The following is a 19,973-nucleotide window of genomic DNA, read 5'->3' on the forward strand; positions in this document are numbered from 1 at the left end:
CCAGCCTTTCTCATTCAAACTTTTATTTGCTTAAATAGATTTACATGAACGCTTCAATCCAATAAATGTATATTCACTCTTTAGGTTCTAAAATATTGATGTTGTAATCTATACATGTAAATATGCAGTCCGGTCTGTTTGTCTGTCTGTCTGCCTGTCTGATCCATATAGGCTCGAAAACAGTTAGCAAAATTGAATTGTGTTTTAAGTTCAGAGCAAAGCTTACGGTGGGATATGGTATCAAATGCCTTTGAGAAATCCAAGAGTAACAGTACAGCAGTGCCTTTCTTATCAATGTTTGCAGCTAAATCATCGTACACTCGAAGCGCTGCAGTTTGAATACTCTGTCCTTTGCGGGAACCGGCTTGGTATTCAGTGAGCAGGTTCTGCTCTGCAATGTAGGGCAACATTTGTTGCTCGAGCAGTTTTTCGAGGGCCTTCGATAAAGCGCATTTTCACTTAATTCGAACATATCCCAAACATGCCGGAAGTAACTTAAATGGCAACAAATATGCCAGAAGGGATGGCAAAGGTAAAATTTCGGAATGAAAATTCAAAACGAACATCAAAAAAATAAAATTCCAGACAATCGAGTCTAAAATTCCATCCTCCCATCTTTTCTCAATCAATTACAGGGCTCATAGTTCTGAGTTTTTTGTTTTGTTTTGCGGATTGATGTAAATATTTTGCTTGTGCTTAATTTTTTTCTACATTGCTTTCGTCAGAGCAGTATAGTTTTTGCTATTTCGTTGTTTGTCTCCATCGTGGAAATATATAATTTTTTTTCACATTTGGTATTTTTTTCAAATTGCTGTGAATATTGCACAACAAATTCATAGCTTAACTTTGATTAGGGTTTGCAATCCCGGGAACGATTCCCCGGGAATTACCTTTTCCCGGGATTCCCGGATCCCGGAAATAGATAAATAGGGATTCCCGAGCTCCTCGAAAAAATTTCCGTACAATATTGCAATAAAACGAAATATCGTATCAAAACACGAAACTTACGTCGTAGAAGTGTAAAGCAGTTTCAAAGTGTGCATTATACGGAGCAAATATTTGCTTGAAATGACGAGCAATATTTGCTTGCCGTGTTATATCAAATTATTTGTCAAAATATATGCTGTTTTTTTCAGTAAACGAAAAATTATGAAATATTTTCTTCGTCTAATGTCTTTTTTTTGCTAATGAGTTTACTACTACTAAGCGGATCGGATAGTTGCTTGATTTTTTCTTTGTTTATTGACAAAAAATTTTGAAACCTGTAAGTTGATAAAAAAATCTGAAACCCGTAAATCAATGCGACCAGAAATAAATAAATTTATAAAACTCAGTCAGTGTAACTTGGGTCGTGGCCGCAATTTCACATTAATGACGTTCCCAAACATACATAAAACATGCTATCATAACTCTTATTTCCATTTTATTCCCGTTACTGTATTGTAATGGAGACGCAAGGTATTTGGTAGAATTCTAATTGATAATGAACATTTTCTGCTTTTTTATTGTTCAACTCGATGTTTTTTTTTTTTTCATCTATAGTTTATTTGACACGGCACAAATACAATTCAATGTTTAACGGCGCCAATTATATCTGGTAGCTTACTTTCTAAAGTATCTTAATAACTAAAAGCAAATTTTTTATCCTCGCTGCCGACTACGAGCTGAAACTAAATCTAACTTAAAGCTAGAATATTTTGCATTAAAAGCACAGGTTTGCTGTTTGATGGTTTTCATTGCCATAGGTAAGCAGCATATTAAATTTGTTCCGCTGCTGGGCCAAGATATTACGGACTGGCATATTGGGTTGTTTCCATCGGGCCTTGAGAGTATCGTGCGGGTCTGATTGCTGTTTCCGGATCCGGGGTCTTAACGTGTTCTTGTCGTTTGGTTGGATGTAGGCGGAAGGGGATAGGACTAAACTGGGGCGTGGATGGATTTCAGGAAAACGTATATAAGGGACATGTAGGATAGGTCACGGCTCGCCAAGACATCACGAACAGGAACTTCTCGATGTTTTGCAAAAGGTTAAATTAAAAGACAGTGAAACAAATTTTTGTATCCAGTTGTATTTCCAGTTAATCCATAAATTCACTCTCACTAATAGTGTTCATTTCAATGCGCTAGTCTTAAATAGCACTCAGCATAATTTGTTCCCGGGATCTTTTCCCCGGAATTTTCCAACACTCTATTCCAATATCATTCTTTAGTATTGCTTAATTGAATCTGAAGATTGATCGAATAATTCCTACGTTATCCAAGGCGCACTATTTATCAACAATTTTAACCAACCTGGTGGAACTTGGTTGTGTTTATTATCTAACGTCATTATGATTCGCCGATGAGAGAGACCGGTCGCGTAGAAAGCAGATATTGATTTTCCTTGCACTTTCCACTCGAGTTACCGCTGTCGAGCTTGATGATGGAAATGATTATGTAAATTTGCCTAATCACTCAAACAATGCACAGACCACCGCTGAAAGTGATTGGGGCGAAAATCAAACTGCAACATCCGCGCTATATCCACGTGGATCATCATCCTCCACTTCGAAAACAGAGTTTTTGGTAATGTTCGCCGGGTAGGTTAATCGAGATATTTTATGATTGCTTACATGTCTTGATCTGTTGTGCGTATTACGGCAAAACAAGTGACCTTTACTCTGCTGTAGTTGCCATTGGATTCGAAAGCGTGGAAATTTATTGAAATCAAACCAATTGGGTATGAGAGAGATCAAAGTTTCGCATCGGTTTGACAGGTATGCTAGCGAGTGGAAATTTGAAATAATGAGAAAAACTAATCATTGTTTATTTGCTGAAATATGTTATCGTAATATATAGGTGGTGAGCGTTGAACTGGGCGGAAAAATGAAGTCCTTTTAATGAATTTTAAAATATTATGGAAAGCACTCCAGCGATTGAAATTCAAATGTACATCATTGATGAAATTATCTAACTGCTAACACCGGAATGATTTCATGCAACGTCACATTTGAAGGACCATCATAACTGCTACTATTCATTCCGATTGAATTGTACTATTATTTTACACTCTTCCGTATCTTCTCCAGGGAAATTTTACCGGCTTTGTTCTACCTGCTTGAGTGGCACTTCCAGCACCTGACCATGGAGGAAAGCGGGCCGTACATCATCCGTCAGCATGCTGCAGCCTTGTTAGCGCTAATTGGCTATGATCATTTGCAAGCGGCAGCAGAATTGACGCCGCAGAACTGTGACCGATTGTTTGCCTGTTTCAGCAAGTGGTTTAATGCGGCCATCAAGCACGGTGCGGCTGAGGTAAGTGACTCTAAGCTGGCAGCACAGTAGAACCGTTTGACTGAGCAGTCACTAAATTATTTGCAGTTTTCCCAGAAGCTCTTGTTGGCTGCTTGTCTCGAGACTGCGAGCAAGGTACGACCGTTGGCCGGAAGCTACTATCATAACTTTACCGATGGATATTTGATGCCATTTCTCAGGAGTGCCAAGTTTGATAACCTGACGAAGGAGCTGAGGTAAGTGGTGCATCTCAATGTCAACATGAAACAATGGTTCAAGCAATCAACTCTTATATTATTTGCTATTTTGCTGTTCGGATTTCTCGCAATGCAGCAATGTTGTGGTGTCTGCGTTGAGGAAATGAGCTAGCCGTATGAAAAATGTATGGTAATATTCAAACTTCGTTCCAGTTATTAAAATTTAAACTTAACTTTTCGCTAGTCTACTATTGAGATGATATGCCAAGCAGCACGTCACAAGTTTAGAAAGCATTTCAGCTATCGATCAAGATATTAGTGTTAGAAATCCGTCCGGTGGCAGCTTGGTTGTCATATTCACATTTTTTCGTTATACTTTTGACAGTATGCCATCGTTTCAAAGTAAGATGTCTAACGTCAAAGATGGGTCAATAAAAGTTTGCCTCACTTTATTTTAAAAGAAAGGCGCATTTCCACGCAAAGGCAGTTCTTTGTGGTCATAGATTCCAATGCAAAAAACTATACTGTTATAGAGAAAGATGTCAAACGATTTTGAGCTATTGAAAAGCGACTATAGAACCTGACTTACCACGATTTGTTTTGCTATCCAAACCATACGTGTGAGGCTAACTTTAAAACGATCATCGATTATGTTCCAGAGCAGAAAAAAACAATTGAAGTCTGAAAACATTTCCCTATGGTATTTTTGAAGCACCCAAAAGATTATTTTCCTCTACATATTATAGCGTCCAACGATCACATTGATTGTTTTGCATGATATGGGTGAATTAATTCACAAGCAAAAAATGATATCCTATATGCGAGGTAAAGAAGGAGTCATCGCTCAGGATAAACCGCTCAAGACAGCAGCTCGTTTGTTTGTTTAGGATTAAGTTCACAAACGTTGATTTGATTTTGAGATATCGTTTGTCTGAAGGCACAGCAAGGCAAATCACGTCGGAGGCTAAGAATATCCATCGGAAAAATAAAAATATATGAAATGCATTACAAAAACTGTTCATGAACCTAACGCGACTGCTTTGAAGCTTTAACCAAACTTATAATTGCCACCAGGTTTGAAATAAAACCTGGCTAAATATGTTGCTTTCGACCTTTTCCCGGCGTAAGAAATTCCAGAAAAGGAAATGAAACTGGCAAATGTTGCGTCAGATTTCAAATTATAATAACAGCATTACCACATGAAGGATAACAATAACCAATATGTTGTTGGATGGATAAAATACTGTACAATTTCGTAATACGCAAATTTTTACTATTATTTCATTGTTCGGCGCTGAAAATTGATAAAAAGTTTTAGGGGTGAATTTACACGAACAAGAACCAATCACATGCGAGCATTTCTAGCACAGACAACATGAATAGACACCAACCATTCACTCTGATATTCTCTTTATCAATATCAAAAGAAAATTGACAGAGTCTTCCCGTCTCAGTAGGTCAATTTGTGTTTGCTTCCATGACTTAGACCAATTTGATGTCTTGAAGGTGAAGGTTTTTCAAAAAGTTTGAACATCCCTTTTTCTTGAACAGCTTTTAAGTCAGCTGTAAGAACATAAAATCACAGGAGGGTTGTGTTCAAAGCCACGACCGCAAGGTTGAAGTAGAATACTTTTACAAGAAAGATGACCCGGCTGCGTTTTCTAGTAAATAAACGTTGACCGTTCATTGGCAGTATTGTAATTTCTCTTTGTTTGATATTTTGAATGAAGTTTATTGTATATTTCAAAAATTTTGCGCAAATGAGAATTTGAAGTGCTACCGAAATTAATATGCACATTTAATACGACATCATTAAACAGGAACGGAACAAAGGCTACGGTTATGCATTACGCGAATGACGGCGCGATGCGATTCGCTTTGCCGTGGTGAAATGTACCGCTCTTTTTACGGCGAAGTAGAGCTATACATTTCAACACATTTCGTCTTGCCGAATCGCATCGCGCCGTTATTTGCGTTCTGCATAACCGTAGCCAAACACTAAGCGACGCAAACACGTTATAATAGTCAGAGTATGCATTTAGATGAAGATAATTAACTTTGGATTATAGCGCAAAACGAGGAAATATTAACACTTCAAATATTCATTTGTGTTCTTCAAACTTCAGTTGTTCAATTTAATATCTGATGAAATGTTTATCAGATCTTTGTGATACCCCAAAAGTTAGGTTCAAGCCACACAGACAACAGTGGAAAGCTGTTTTCACACTAAAAACTAGATACAGCAGATCGATAGCCAGTATTCATAAAAAGGTTGTGTGTTGCCAAAATATGGCAGAGCTTTTCACTGCCGGCTGATGTACCTACTACTGATGCTGCCCGCTACGGACGAAGGTAGCTTTTTACTAGAGGAAGTGCCACTGCACCAGCTGGCCCTGTCATTACGGCTGCTGCTGCCACACGAAGGTAACTTCTTTTTGATGAAGTAGGTGCCACTGTACTTACCGCAGCTGTTGATACTGCCCCTGTTGCTGCCGATATCCGCTGCAGCTATCAACGTTGCTGCTATCCGCTACCTCTTCTGCTAAGTGAAGACCATCTCGGCCCGCATTCAAAACTACTATGACTGGTTTATTGATTGATTTCTTTTGAAGGGACTTTAACCTTAAACGGTCATTCGTCCCTAATGAATGGTTTAGGCAGATGCAGGCTCTTATATAGGCCAAAAAATGCATTCCCAATTTACTAGGTCTATAACTCTGTCGACCGTGCTTGGAAAAGCAATCGTATAACGACCAATCAGAGGTCGAATTTTGTGTTTTGACAAGGCTTGACAATTTTCAATAGTACAATAGTTTGAATAATAAAATTGCAATTTCCTGCATTTGGTAGGAATTTTAGAAGATTTTCTAATCGATTGCTGCAAAACCGAAGGGAATCCATCGAAAACTAGCCGATTTATTAGCATTTGAAATTGGACATATTTATCACTTTTTTCGGTTTTAGATTTTCATTTCACATCCCTATGTAGCCGAACTTCCTGAGAGAAGTATTCTACTTCAATAAAAACTGATGTCTTGTAAGAAAACATGCTGGTGAAAGCATCAGTACCGTACAGTATACGTGTAGCAGACAGCCGTAGGTCTCTCGTCGTCTATGATTGCAGCGGTACACTTCTAATAGTATATTTCTATACGTGTGCAATCGAGGAAAAAATTGCATTGTTGCTGCTGATGGTGATTAAAAGTGTATCTCAAACATATGATTACCATAAATTATCCAACAAAAATTGTACACTTTTGCAACGGTTATTTTTATTTTGTTGTTGCACAAATGTTGTTGTTGTTTGCACAACAAAACACTACGGGCACAACATCGCCTAATGTAAACGAAATTCTTTCGAGTTGTGTTAAATGTATTTCAATTTCAAACAAATTGTTTCTGTCTGCGGACTCTGTAACTTTTGTAACAAAAAATCCCCCTAATTACAGTGTTTAGTCTCACGTCACCATTTCATATAACCCTTAGGGCTGTATACCTTGTAGTATTATATTCCTGTTTTTCTGAGAGCTATATCACAAATCAAATTTTATTTTGGCCATCGTGTTTTTCGGGAGCTTTTTTCAGTAATTGTGAGCTAAGTTTTCGCTATTTTCCGTTTGGTTTTCAATTTTGTTTTGCCAAAAATCTTTCTGTAGTAGATTTTGAAGTCTATTGTTTTGTATTTCCGGCGTTCGAAAAAGTCTTCAATCAATCCCAGCATAATTTTTGACTGTATTTTTCCGGTTTCTACCGGACTTCTCCTAGAGCGTTAGTTGTTTCAATGATGATTCATCACATTGCAGCGCATTTTCCTGCAAAAGTTTAGGTCTCTATGACTTCATTAACCCTCCGGACGGAAATATGACAAACCTGACGATATTAGGGCCGATTACCTTTTCCTTGTTTTTTTTTCAACTTAAGTTAGGATATTTTTCCATTCCATTATTTCGTTTGAGTGCGTAAAAAGTAACTTTTTATACTAAATTTTACTTCTTTTTTCTTTGTTTAGTACTTGTAGTAGGACACATACTGGTTCACCAAATTGTGCATCAGTGCAAGTTGTTGGTGCACCATTTTGGCAACCGCATTATGTTGACCGATATAGGCTGCCTCTACTAACGCTTGACAACCTGCGATATGTTCGATCGTTTCCCTACATCATTGCACGTTTTGCATTGATCTTTATCCTCTTCGTGCAATATGTACCTAGGTCTTCGTTGCAATGACCCGGTCCTGGATTGCTATCATGAAACCTTCTGTCTCCATAAAGAGATCACCTCGCACCAGCCACGCATTTGATGCCACCTTATCGGTATGTGTTTGAGCTAACTGATGAAGGTGCGCATGCAGCTTTTTCAGCTTCCACGTTGCGCTCATCTCATCCGTTATTTTCACATCGCAATTCAGCTGGTAGTCCTCCTGCGCTAGATGCAGATGGTTTGCTCCGCAAATAGTGCGGTAGACTTCGTGGCGATTCTGGCTTTCTACGAAGTATCTCCACAAATGCTGTATCTAAGAAGCGCAGAGACAGTGACACCCCTTCCTCTTTCAACACGTGGCAAGGTAACTCTCTCGGTTGCTGATTTTGGGTGGTGCATACGGAATTTGGTGAGCGACACTCGCAACGCGCGTTCTATTGCCTCCAAATCCGTTTTGGTCCATTTGACCACCCCGAAGTTGTAGGTAAACAAGGGCACGGCGAACATGTTGATTGCTTTCGTTTTGTTGTCGGCTGAGAGGAAGGACTTCAAAATACGGCTGACACGATACAAGAACTTTTCATGCAGCTCTTTCTTAATCGTGGTGTGGTTATTTGCTTTGAGTTGCAGGAAACCCAAGTATTTGTACGATTAACCTTCAACCACACTTCGAGTTTCCTCTCGCTCGTTGATGTGGAAACTATCGGCGTCCTCTAATTTGCCTCGATGAAGGTTGACAAGTCAGCGTTTATCGACACCAAACTTCATCCGAATGTCGTTACTGAACATTGTCACCACCTGTAACAGATGGCGCAGCTTCTCCTTTGATTTCGCAAACAGGTTCAAATTATCCATGTAAAAGGTGTGGGTTACTTTTGTACTTGTACTCCCACTTTTCAATCGATAGCCATAGCTGCATTGATTGAGTGCTCTGCTGAAGGGGTTCATCGCAAAGCAAAACCATAGCGGACTGAAGGTATCTCCTTGAAAGATCCCCCTTCTTATGCTGAGAGTTTTAGACTGATGACGTGGAGTGACGTGCTGCACATTCCCACTGCGGGCTGCATCAACCTGATGACGCCATCGCACGGTGTCAACATTTCGATTATTATCGAATTTTCATGTACCTCTGATTTTTTTTCGCAAAAATGTTGCCAACTGGATAAGAATCAAGGATCGGGAAGTTAAAAAATATTTCTTCGGCGATTTTTTGAAAAATTTGGATTTTAATTTTTTTAGCGCAAATCTACAAAACAAAATTCCCTTTAACTTAACTAATGTCAGTCATATTAACATAGTCAGCAACCAGTGCATTTGAGGGTAGTGCAGTTTAACAATTTAGTCAGTCATTTTACCACAGACAAACAGACGTACCATTCCATACAAAATTCTAAAAAATGTGGTTCCGATTATTTTGTGCGACACGTACTGGACATATTCCGCAAATGATAAACTTTCAGCCTTTCTGCTGTTTCTGGCAGCACGGCACACGACTGTCTACTGAGTTCAAAGGTAAAAGGGCTGATGTGCACCACCGCTGCGGCGGGAATATCACAGACGTACCTGTTTGTCTGTGGTAAAATGACTGATTTAATTGTTAAATTTTTGAAATTAAATGACACTGCACTACCCTCAAATGCACTGGTTGCTGACTATGTTAATATGACTGACATTAGTGAAGTTAGAGGGAATTTTCTTCTTTCTTGATTCTTATCCAGTTGGCAACATTTATGCGAAAAAAAATCAGAGGTACATGAAAATTCGATAATAATCGAAATTTTGACACCGTGCATCGTCTATTTTATACAACTTCAGTACCTTTATGAGGTACGAGTGAGGTAACGAGTCTTATGCCTTCTTATAGTCGATAAGGGTTTGCAATATTCCCTAGAATAGATTTCCCGTGAAACGGGAATGAAAAATCTCATCTCCCGGGAATCCCCGAGAACCGGGAATGGAAAAAAAATCTTAGCAAAAATGAGATTTCAAATAAAGTTTAGGCTGATACAAATTTCGAATTCTTTTTATGACCAAGGTTATCAAAGTTAGCAGAGGGGGTGGCAAAAAATAAATAACACCGAGACAACAAAAAAAAATATCTTTGATCAAAGTTTGTGTGCAAGTTATGACTAGGGTTACCATTTGGTCGGGGTTAAAAATCAGGACAACTTTTTCCGGTACAAATTTGATATGAGGTGTTTTCTTTTTTTTTGAGGTATCATTAAATGAAACACATAATTTGAGATTTACACTTCAAAATACGCCACTCATTTATTTATTCAAAGTATTTCTCGGACGATACAATTTTGCAACTTTGATTCATTAGGCGTTAGTAGATACCTAAAAAATGCAGTAACCTAAACTGTTCAAAATTGGGTCCTAAAGTTTCACACGGTTTTTTGATTTTTATATATCAGTTGAAAGAGCGCAATTTTCTGAACAAAACGTGATTTTTAAAAAATGTTTATCGTTGTCCTTCGATTTTTAAATGAAGAATAACAAACTGCTCGAAATACCTTAAATGTCAATTCTCCCATATACGTTTGCGAAATGTCATTTAAGACATTTCAAGCAGTTTTTTATTCTTCATTTTAAAATAGAAGGAAAACGATAAACATTTTTTTAAAAATCATGTTTTGCTCAGAAAACGCGGCTTTTTCAAATGATATTTAAGAACTGATATCCAGCTATTTACGCCGCCATAATGGCGGAGGCTAAAATGCAAAGTTCGTATTAAATCATCCGCCCTTTTGGCAACTCTGCTCATGTCAATTAGAAGTCTTCACGTATTTTATCAAAATAGAAATAAATCTGGTAACATTTGTGTTGCCAATTCCTCAGAAATCCCCAAAACTGAAGTAAGCAGAGAGGTTCGCATATTACGAACACGCATCATAGTTACCGCCATTATGGTGCGAAAAAAGCTGGATAGCTTTAGGACCCAAAAGTCAGAAATCAGGACGCTCCAAACATATCTCAAAATCAGGACATGTCCTGCTAAATCAGGACGGATGGTATCCCTAGTTATGACGTTTGTAACTTGCACTCAAATAAATGTTGAAAAATAACACTTTATATTATTATTTATTTCGCTTGCCTTTCGACGACACTCTCGGTGTCACCTGACTTGTTTGTTGCTAAATTAAGCATTTATGCTGTCGGAAAACCAATGAAATGAACAGAACGGTTTGAGCTTTTTTTTCTTCCCCTTCCAATATTCAAGATTTTTGAAGGGGGGGGGGGGACATAAAATGAAAATAAAATTTGTAACGGCCTTATTAATAAAAACTATAAAAACTAAACTATAAATTAATAAACGGCCTAATTAATATTAATTAAAGGTATCAAACAGTTAATTACAATTTTGTTATCGATTCGCATGAATATTTTTTATTTATTTTATATTTTATTTACTTAAGTTCACTCCAGAAATTCATAATTGATTTTTGTAGCAAATGTTAGCAGAAGAGTAGGTTTCAGGATTTTTATACCGTCGAACAATCGCCTCAAATCCGTTGACAATTTGTCGTTCAGCCCAAATAATTTAATTCCCTTCTGTAAAACTTTAGAGTTTTAGAACTTAAGAGCGCTGAATCACCGTTGATGTCTGATTTCTAGAATACTTCTAAATCACCGATTCCAGTTCTTGCTACATTTGATTAGAAACTGAAGAGTCCAATACTTTTAGTTTGTTGAAGATAAAGCTGAGTTTTGCCTACGTAATTAATGTGAAATCGCGGCCACGACCCAAGTTACACTGACTGAGTTTTACTAATTTATTTATTTCTGGTCGCATTGATTTACGGGTTGCAATTTTTTTTTATCAATTAACAGGTTTCATTTTTTTTGTCAATAAACAAAAAAAAACAATCATCTATCCGCTTAGTAGTAAACTCACTAGCAAAAAAAGACATTAGACGAAGAAAATATTTCATAATTTTTCGTTTACTGAATAATTTTGACAAAAAGTTTAAGCAATTGATTTGATATAACACGGCAAGCAAATATTGATCGTCATTTCAAGCAAATATTTGCTTCGTATAATGCACACTTTGAAGCTTCTTTACACTTCTACGACGTAAGTTTCCTGTTTTGATACGATATTTAGTTTTTTGCAATATTGTATGGAAAATTTTTCGAGGAGCTCGGGAATCCGGGATCCCGGGAATCAATATTTCTATTCCCGGGATCCGGGAATCCCGGGAAAAGGTAATTCCCGGGAAATCGTTCCCGGGATTGCAAACTCTATAGTCGATGTACGCCATTCCAAGGTTTCACTTGCTTCGGCTTGCCTGGCTAACAATAACTGCATCGATGATGACCTGATCTTTGCAGCCTTGCGTGTTTTTGAAGCAGCCTTTCTGTTCCTAAGACATCACTCTGTTCACCTCGCAACAGACTTGAAAGACATGTTATTGGTCTGTACTTGGCTGGATTAGCCGTGTTACGATCCTTCGGTAGGAGGTAGGTTACCCCTTTTGTGATGAATTCTGGAAGCTACCGGGAGTCTCCTGGGTGATTATTACTGCAGCAGCCCTGCGTTCAATTCCATCACAATTTTCTTCCTCTCCTAACAACCACATCCCGCTGTCATTGTGTTGAGCGGGGTTCTCCCACAAATTGGCCCAGAACTGTGTAACTTCGCCAATATTCGAAAGCCCTTCGCTGTAATCGGGTTGTCATTCCTGATGTGGTTATAGAACTCTCTCGTTTGTGTTTAACATCCGGTTTACTCTTCAGCCTCCAACATTCACTATAACGCCGCATCTGTTTTGCAAGAGCACTCAATCTTTGTACATAGGTGTCGAGGATCTCCGTGATTTTAAGTTCACTGAGATCTCGGAGCTCTGCGGGCTTTACGATTTCTGCTATTTGACGAACCAGCCTCCTCGATCGGCCTCCCCTCGTGTACTGTGTTAACCGACCGATTTTTACCAGCAAAGCTACAATCCTAGATTCCAGTCATCGCATTCATTTTCTGTTCACTGGGACGAGCACGACCTCCACAGTTACCTTGGGAATGGGTCCGCAGTCCCAGGGTTCTCAAAACGGCTACAGCTGCACAATACACTATGCACTGCAGATCCTCAAAGTTCTCAGCGGCTTCTAAATACTGTGGCAAAACATCCTCATTGAAGATTCCTACTGCATTCGTCAGCCGGTAGGATTACTGTAGTTTAGGTATTCTGCGTCGGGAAGTGGGGTCTGTTCCCCGAAACTGTGTGACCGCCGTGTCCATCTGGAAAGCCAGTTCGTCTCGTAGTTGCTGTCGTTGTTACTCCATTGTTTGTTCCGCCGCGCGTAGCTTCTCCACTACCGTGTTTATCGATGCATTTTGTTCCGGCTCCTCATTTGCAACCGATGCATCATGCCCTGCAGAACTCCTGCTCGACGTATCGCTCGATCCATTCCCTTCTCTTAACTCTCTCCAGCCTGATTGTGTCCAGCTCAGTGGCAGTGAGCATATTGTTGGTTAGTATTGCTTCAGGTTCCGGTCAAGCTGGTTGGCAAACCGAGGGTACTGCTCAATGAACATGTCTAGCATTCTTGGCCTGCCAGACATATCCGTCTCCAACTTCGTGCAAACGTGGTAGCAACGAATCACGCACATGTTCATCTCCTTAGTCCAACGATCCGTTGCCGTTGGCGGTCTGCCAACATGAGCGACTGACAACGGTCGGCCGCAGCATTATCAGCAGATGCAGCAGTGCCTTGGTGGTGTCTGTTGCTGCTTTGACTGTTTTGCGTGTAGCTTAGGCGTCGTACACAAATTACGTAACGCTAAAAATCTAGATTTTAGACCCACTCCCCCCTATGTAACGATACCTAACATTCGACATGACTCCCTGCCTAAAATAACGTAACGCTGGTCAGCCTGACCCACCTCCGAGATTTTCAATTTCAAGCAAACATCACAGTTACGTAACTGTCTCTGCTACCCCCCCCCCCCCTCCCCCTACGTAACAATAAGTAACGCAGACTCAACCCCCCTCTCCCCCCTTCATGCGTTACTTGTGTTAATTTACTTGTACTTGTGTGTTGTTACTTGTGTTAATTTGTGTACTACGCCTTACGGGCTGAGCCCGTTGACTGGAGGACCGCTCTTGCACCTCGTTATTCTCCAGCCGCTGGCCGCTCGCTTTGTCCCCTGTTCCAGGACCAGCTCCAGTAAGGCCTCTTCGGGCGATCGCGTTGGCCTATTTCTTCTATGTCTATATCTCCATACCGGGTTAACTTTTTAATTGGAAGCCTAACCAGTTGGTAGGGTTTTGGGTTTAGATACTTATAGCGGTACCAGCTCGCTTGTCAGGATTAGTTTTCGGATATTGTGGTATTTCTAGGATGCTCAACAAAGCCCATTGTTAGGCCCCGCCACATCTATAGACCATCCCCGCTGCGTGTCCGGGATTGCTTATTCAAATATTCGCAACTATCCATTATATCTAATGGCCGTGTCGTCATCCGCAACCTATGACCCGTTCGACAGCTAGCTGCTAAGCCCCGTCGAGTCCCCACCTACTCAAATGGTACCGAGTTATTATTTTTATTTTTCGCATAGCTCTGGAGGGAGCATGAAAAACAATCTTTGATAGAAGATCTGGTGCATCATACTCGCCAGTTAGTAATTTGGAGATAAAAAGGACCTGTCTGCAAAGCTCTCGATAATCTAATAAATTTCAACATCATGCGCGCAAAACTTTCGGTAACCAGATGGAAGATTTCGTTGATAAAAAGTACAAACAGCAATGGTCAAAGATTCTTGCCTTGGGACACTCGAGAAGGATCGAAAAATGTCTGAGAATTGGCAGAACCGATGTTAACCCTCTATTTCTATTGCTATTAAGAGAATATCATGATCACTCGAACAAACAAGGTTGGTAGAGACAATCCCCTTCGGAAATAATCCATGGTGATCAGTGGAAATGTAGTGCTAGCACTAAGTTGAATAACCGTAAATCAGACCAAAAGGCGGTGGTCAGATTTGGTTCAAATTAGTTACGTAGTCTATGAGATATTGGAGATTCGTGGTTTTCACATTTTAATATGTATTGGAAACTAAAAGTCCGATTGCAATGAAGTTCAATAGCAACCTATAAGGTAACTAGACTTTTCATTTGATACTAAGATTATGACATTGGACCCTTTGGATTACTTCTATACCTTTGGTTTTGCCAGTGATTACTATACCTTTCTAGGAGAAAGGCATAACAGAAAATTCCAAAAATTACATCGGACTGAAGAATAAAACAAAGGCAGGAATTTATTTGAAATGTTCAAAATCATGATTAAAAAGTAGTTTTAAATAATGAAGGGTAAAAAATCTGTAACGGCTGTGTTTTCATTATAGTACAAAGGTACAATGATTGACAACAAGGTCTTTTCGTTGTTAAAAACCTCAATTTGTCCAAACATGTTCCACAATGTATTGAAAAAAAATTCTGAACGTTCGAATGTCGAAGGGAAACAAAGAAATGACAAAATTATTGGTAGTGCGGAGAGCTCTATGGCTTTCGAACCTTTCTATCCGAGCTGTGGCTCGCAAAGTGAGAATGTTACCAAGATTTGTTCAGAAATCAAAGAAGTGTTCCGGTTAAAAGTCCTGCGAAATGACGGAAGTCCAAAACCGCGATGAGAAACAGAACTCGACGGCAAAAACACGTACTCGAATTGTTTCGACAAAATTGTCATGTGTCGTAATGGAATCATACGTCGAGGTAAACTTCAAACAAAACTTCCAGGATTGGCTTATTAGACTGCAATTCCCCAAAAAAATGTCTTGTTTGGCCGGCAGTTTGTACCTGTGGCAGAAAAAGCTCAGTTTTTTTCTTCACAGGCACAGCCAACAAGGAAATTTACAAGAAGGAGTGTCTATAAAAACGATTGCTGTCTTTCTTAAAGAGTCATGATGGTAATACTTCGTTTTGGCCTAATTTGGCATCATGTCACAATTCCAATACTGTAAGGTGGAGTGGTACAGAGCCAACAATGTCAATATTGTACCAAAAACCGCAATTCCTTCAACTGTCCACAGTTGCGAAGGTAATTGGGAAGTGGACGCTCTCTGGAAAAAATCAGGATGTCAAAAACGACAAACATTTTCATCAAATCTTGACCAGAGCTACCAGTAAGATCACCGGAAAGACTGTGCAAAACCTAGTGGATGGAGTGAAGCGCAAACTACGATATTTGTTCATCAATAGAGAAAAAAGATGTTTTGAACCCATTGTAAGCCATTTCCCACAGTTATAAAATGAATATTATCTGTTTCTTTTAAAATAAAACGCGCCGAATTTATCGCAGAAAGTTTGTATGGCGACGATTTCTGCGACGGATTCGGTGCGTTTCGTTTTAAAAGAAACAGATAATAGTCATGTTAAAGAAACAATGCTTCGTGAGTGTTTATTCATTTTTTTGGGTGTCAGGATTATTACGAACCAAAATCTTATTAGACGTTAGAAGATATTCATAAAAGCGTCAATAATGTGACAAAAAAATGTTACGTGAGCTATGACTTCAATCAGTTTCAGAAATGCTCAATTTTCCCTATCCCTCTTGTCCCTTCCACCGCTGGAAAGAGCCTTTTCAATAATGTTATTTAGTTTTCTTCATCACCTCTTTCCAGAAATTGGTACCCAAACTTTATCTCTGGCTTCAAAGCTGAACTATTTTGTGTTGATACATCAAAATCTTCTTTTTTTTCGCAAAATGAAGGTTTCATTTGATGTATTGTGGTATTGTTCACCAGCGTTCAGATGAACAAAATCACAAGTTTAGCAAACTGATGACATTTTCAATATGAAAACGATATTTGGACAAACAAATGTGGTAAATCCTGTTTTTCACTGCGTAAGATTTTTCTATTCAATTTAGCTTGCATTTTTGCTTTTTAAAATTATTATTACGAGTCCCATTTGGTTGAAGTCGACACAAAACAATCAGTGTAAAGGCAGTATGTGAAAAAAAGCAAAATAAAGTCAAACAAAGTCATGAAATCCATGTTCAAACAGCAAATTTGTGAAATTATGCAAAATTATCTGGAGTTTTCCCTAATACTCTAGACCTATTTAAAAAACATGTAGTACTCCATGATACAATTCCTTAATTATAATTTGAATCGAATAATTGAAAATCGTTATTTTGTTTCTAATTAGGTACACGCTTGTTAAATTACGCGAGCAATTCAAAGCATAGCTGTAATCTAGAGGAAACAACAAATTTCCACTCCTCTTCGGTGGAATTTGTATTCAAACAAGCCCTAGAGCTTCTTCTTCTCCTAAATTTTTGATTGTAGGCATTCCTCTAGGTCTTTTTGAGAAACGGTTGGTGCTTTCTGAAACAACTCATTGTGATTAGTTGATCTAAATAATTCAAAAGGGTTTATTTTATTTTAATTTATGCGCTTGTTAATTCTCGCGGGCTAGAGAAAACAATGAAATTCCACTTTTATTTAGTGGAATTGGCACTCAAATTGTACTCGCTCTTTTCATTTTCCGGCCGGCTTGTACTGATACTAGCTTTTTCAATTCCATTTCCAGCAATACGGACCTATCGAACCTTGATCCGACCACTGAACGAAGCGAACGGATACCACCCCTTCCGAATCTGGGAGGAATTCTTACAAGCGATAAAACCCCACCCACGCTTGTGCTGACAAGGTGTTACCCGGTGTTTTTCCTCTACGCGCTGCTCGATTTTCTGCGAGAGCACGCCGCACACCACGATCCACGTCCACTGGAACGTTTTGTGCACAGTTCCAGTCACTTTCGCTATCTGAGCGCCCTTGCCGATACGGTTTCAGTGCAAAGCCACAGAAATACCAATGACAAATGCACGACGACAAATTGGTTTCTGAAAACGGAGCTGTTTTACCTGCTTGAGCTACTAGCCCTATTGGCGGAAAGTCACCAACGTCACTGCGGAAAACCAATTTCACCCTCGGTCCGTAGCGAAGAAGATATGGAAGATACGGAAGTGCTATGCGATGTGGGGTGCTGCAACCCTCAGTTGCAGCTGGCAGTAGCCTTTAAGGTTTTGCTACACCTTAGTGAAGAATACTATCCGCTGATTATAAAACTGTTCGATGAGATAGTTTTTTCCCGGGAGTTCTACTCTGCCGGTAATGTGGCTCCAGAGGAAATGCAACGGTGGAAGTTCACCTACAAAGTTAAGCTCAATTCACTGCTAACGAGTCGGGTGAGTTATTTTTATCGCACTCGAAATTGACTATTGAAGGGAGTTTGTTCTGTGACAAACAAAATTTCGAGATTTTTTAGTAAACAAATTAATTCTACTCCCACCTAGCTAATAGATTACCGTAATAAAAGCGCGTGCTTCTATCTGTGGATTGTTTGATTTACTTTTGTTTTATACGCAAAACGTTTTAACTAATTTGAATAATTGAGTGAAAGTTTCCTCTACAGGTGAATCCGATTGGTTCGGGAAGTTGTTTCAACGTTTCGGGGTGGCGCAAGCCACTGCTATCGCAAACATGGCCGTACTCGTTGCTGTACCTGTTGCTAGAAAAACTCGAACAAGGCGCCTCCCAGCTGAAATTTTTCTCCGAGGAGCAAATCATCCAAACGTCGCTATCGTTTTCCGACCTGGTGGAAAACAACTTAATCCGGCTAGTGTCGGCCACCGAGAAGCTAATGTATTTGATGACAGCTTTTCTTGGACCCGGTTCGAAATTTCTTGATGCACAACTTTCATCGCTTATCACGCTTCGCATTGATGCACTGCGGGAGGAGATGCTCCGAACTGGAATGCGGTTCGACTTCGAAACCAGACTTGAGGGGAAGAAAAGTTATCACGGACTGTATCAGTTGATGTTGGATATTTTCCAGAGTTCTAGCTATGGCCATGCCCCCTTCAGTGCCTTGGTCATGGCACCGTTGGCACAAATTTATGATATCCAGTGGCGTAATGTCGTATGGTCAGAGCACGTGGCTGTGCTTAGGTTCATTACTTGTACCGAGCAACAGGTTGGTATCGATTTCCAATTTGTCTGTATTTTCTCGTGACACACTTTATCTTCTACGTTCTGTTTTCTAGCTCTTTGGGTCAATAGACGACTATCGGCAACCCGCGGAGACAGACGTTACATTGCTCAGGTATTACAACCAAGCTTTGAACTCCAATCTGTTACGTCCGGGGTCACTCCCGGCTCAGCTAGCTGCATATCATGTGGAGACTTATCGTGCCGGTAAAGCAGCTGCAGCAGGAACGGTAAAGTGTCATGAGAGTAATGATAAATAAAGGAAAAGGGTTTTTTGCCCACGTGGACTATTGACGGGTTTGGCTTTTGCTGGGTTTTAGAAGGAAATAATTTATATTCTTGGTTTTAGTTTCTATTTTCAGTTTACTAATATTTTTAAAATTTTTTATGGTGATAAAGTTCAAAGACAATCAGTTCTAATTAATCGTACAAATATCAACAATATGAGTTTAATTTTATTCTTTATGCCGTTTAGTATAATCTATTGATTATTTTGAAATTTTATACTAATGACATTTTTATTACATTCGGCGCAACATTTGTTCTTAATAAATTTGTAACTTTTTTTGTTCACGTCTTAGGATGAATTTTTTTTTCTGTAGTAGCGCTTATTTAAGCCACAATATATTTTCTCCAGTTTCGAGTCCTGATAAATAGTTCAATTTCTTCCATGTTGACTCCCTTTGTAATTACGAGATTTAGTCAATCGATTAGAACCACGTTTTTCTATGGATGAATCTAATTGGAAAGCAAAAACTATCTGCTTTTAAAGAATTCTTTATTCTAGATTCCGTTCTAGGCTGCAAACTGTAGAACAAAACTAATAATTTTCAATAAAATAACTATGGCGATTAATTTTATTTTCCTAATTTTTTTTTCCTATTTTAAGTGTGCATTCACCAACCAAAGCAAGGTTACTTATTCCAGAAAAATCTGGGGTGTCACTTAAACCCTACCCGTTAACACCCATTTTTTTATAATAAAAAACTCATTAAGATCTCGATGGTTAGAAGACAAAATTATAGATTGAGTCTAAAGAAAACGTTTGAATTTGGCACATAATTTACAACAAAAGTTCAATGCATAGTACAGAAATTTCAGTAAAACATGACCTTGACTCATTTTTTGAACTTTGTCAGATTTTATGTCATTTCATTATCTGCACATCAAGAGATAATAGAATTCAGTGTAAAAGAAGGGTAAATGGTGGGGAGCCTGAGAATAAACCCATGCTTAAGTACTTTTTGACATCGAATGGCCTGATTGTACTAAGATTCAAACCCAAGATCATACGATTGACGAAGCGGA

The 19,973-nt window shown here is 39.0% G+C and overlaps 1 protein-coding gene across 1 annotated transcript in view; it reads left to right on the forward strand.

Moving 5' to 3' along the window:
* LOC129727107 (RNA polymerase II-associated protein 1) overlaps window positions 1-19,738 on the forward strand; it is a 34,856-nt gene extending 15,118 nt beyond the window's left edge. The window contains exons 4-8 of the mRNA XM_055684573.1: window positions 3,069-3,294; window positions 3,361-3,509; window positions 17,206-17,863; window positions 18,091-18,651; window positions 18,722-19,738. Of these exons, the coding sequence (XP_055540548.1) occupies window positions 3,069-3,294; window positions 3,361-3,509; window positions 17,206-17,863; window positions 18,091-18,651; window positions 18,722-18,925 (1,798 nt within the window). The 3' untranslated portion in view covers window positions 18,926-19,738. The remainder of the gene's footprint in view (window positions 1-3,068; window positions 3,295-3,360; window positions 3,510-17,205; window positions 17,864-18,090; window positions 18,652-18,721) is intronic.
* The last annotated feature ends 235 nt before the right edge of the window (window positions 19,739-19,973 follow it).

This window comes from Wyeomyia smithii, chromosome 3, assembly GCF_029784165.1.
Source record: "Wyeomyia smithii strain HCP4-BCI-WySm-NY-G18 chromosome 3, ASM2978416v1, whole genome shotgun sequence".
NCBI lineage: Eukaryota > Metazoa > Arthropoda > Insecta > Diptera > Culicidae > Wyeomyia > Wyeomyia smithii.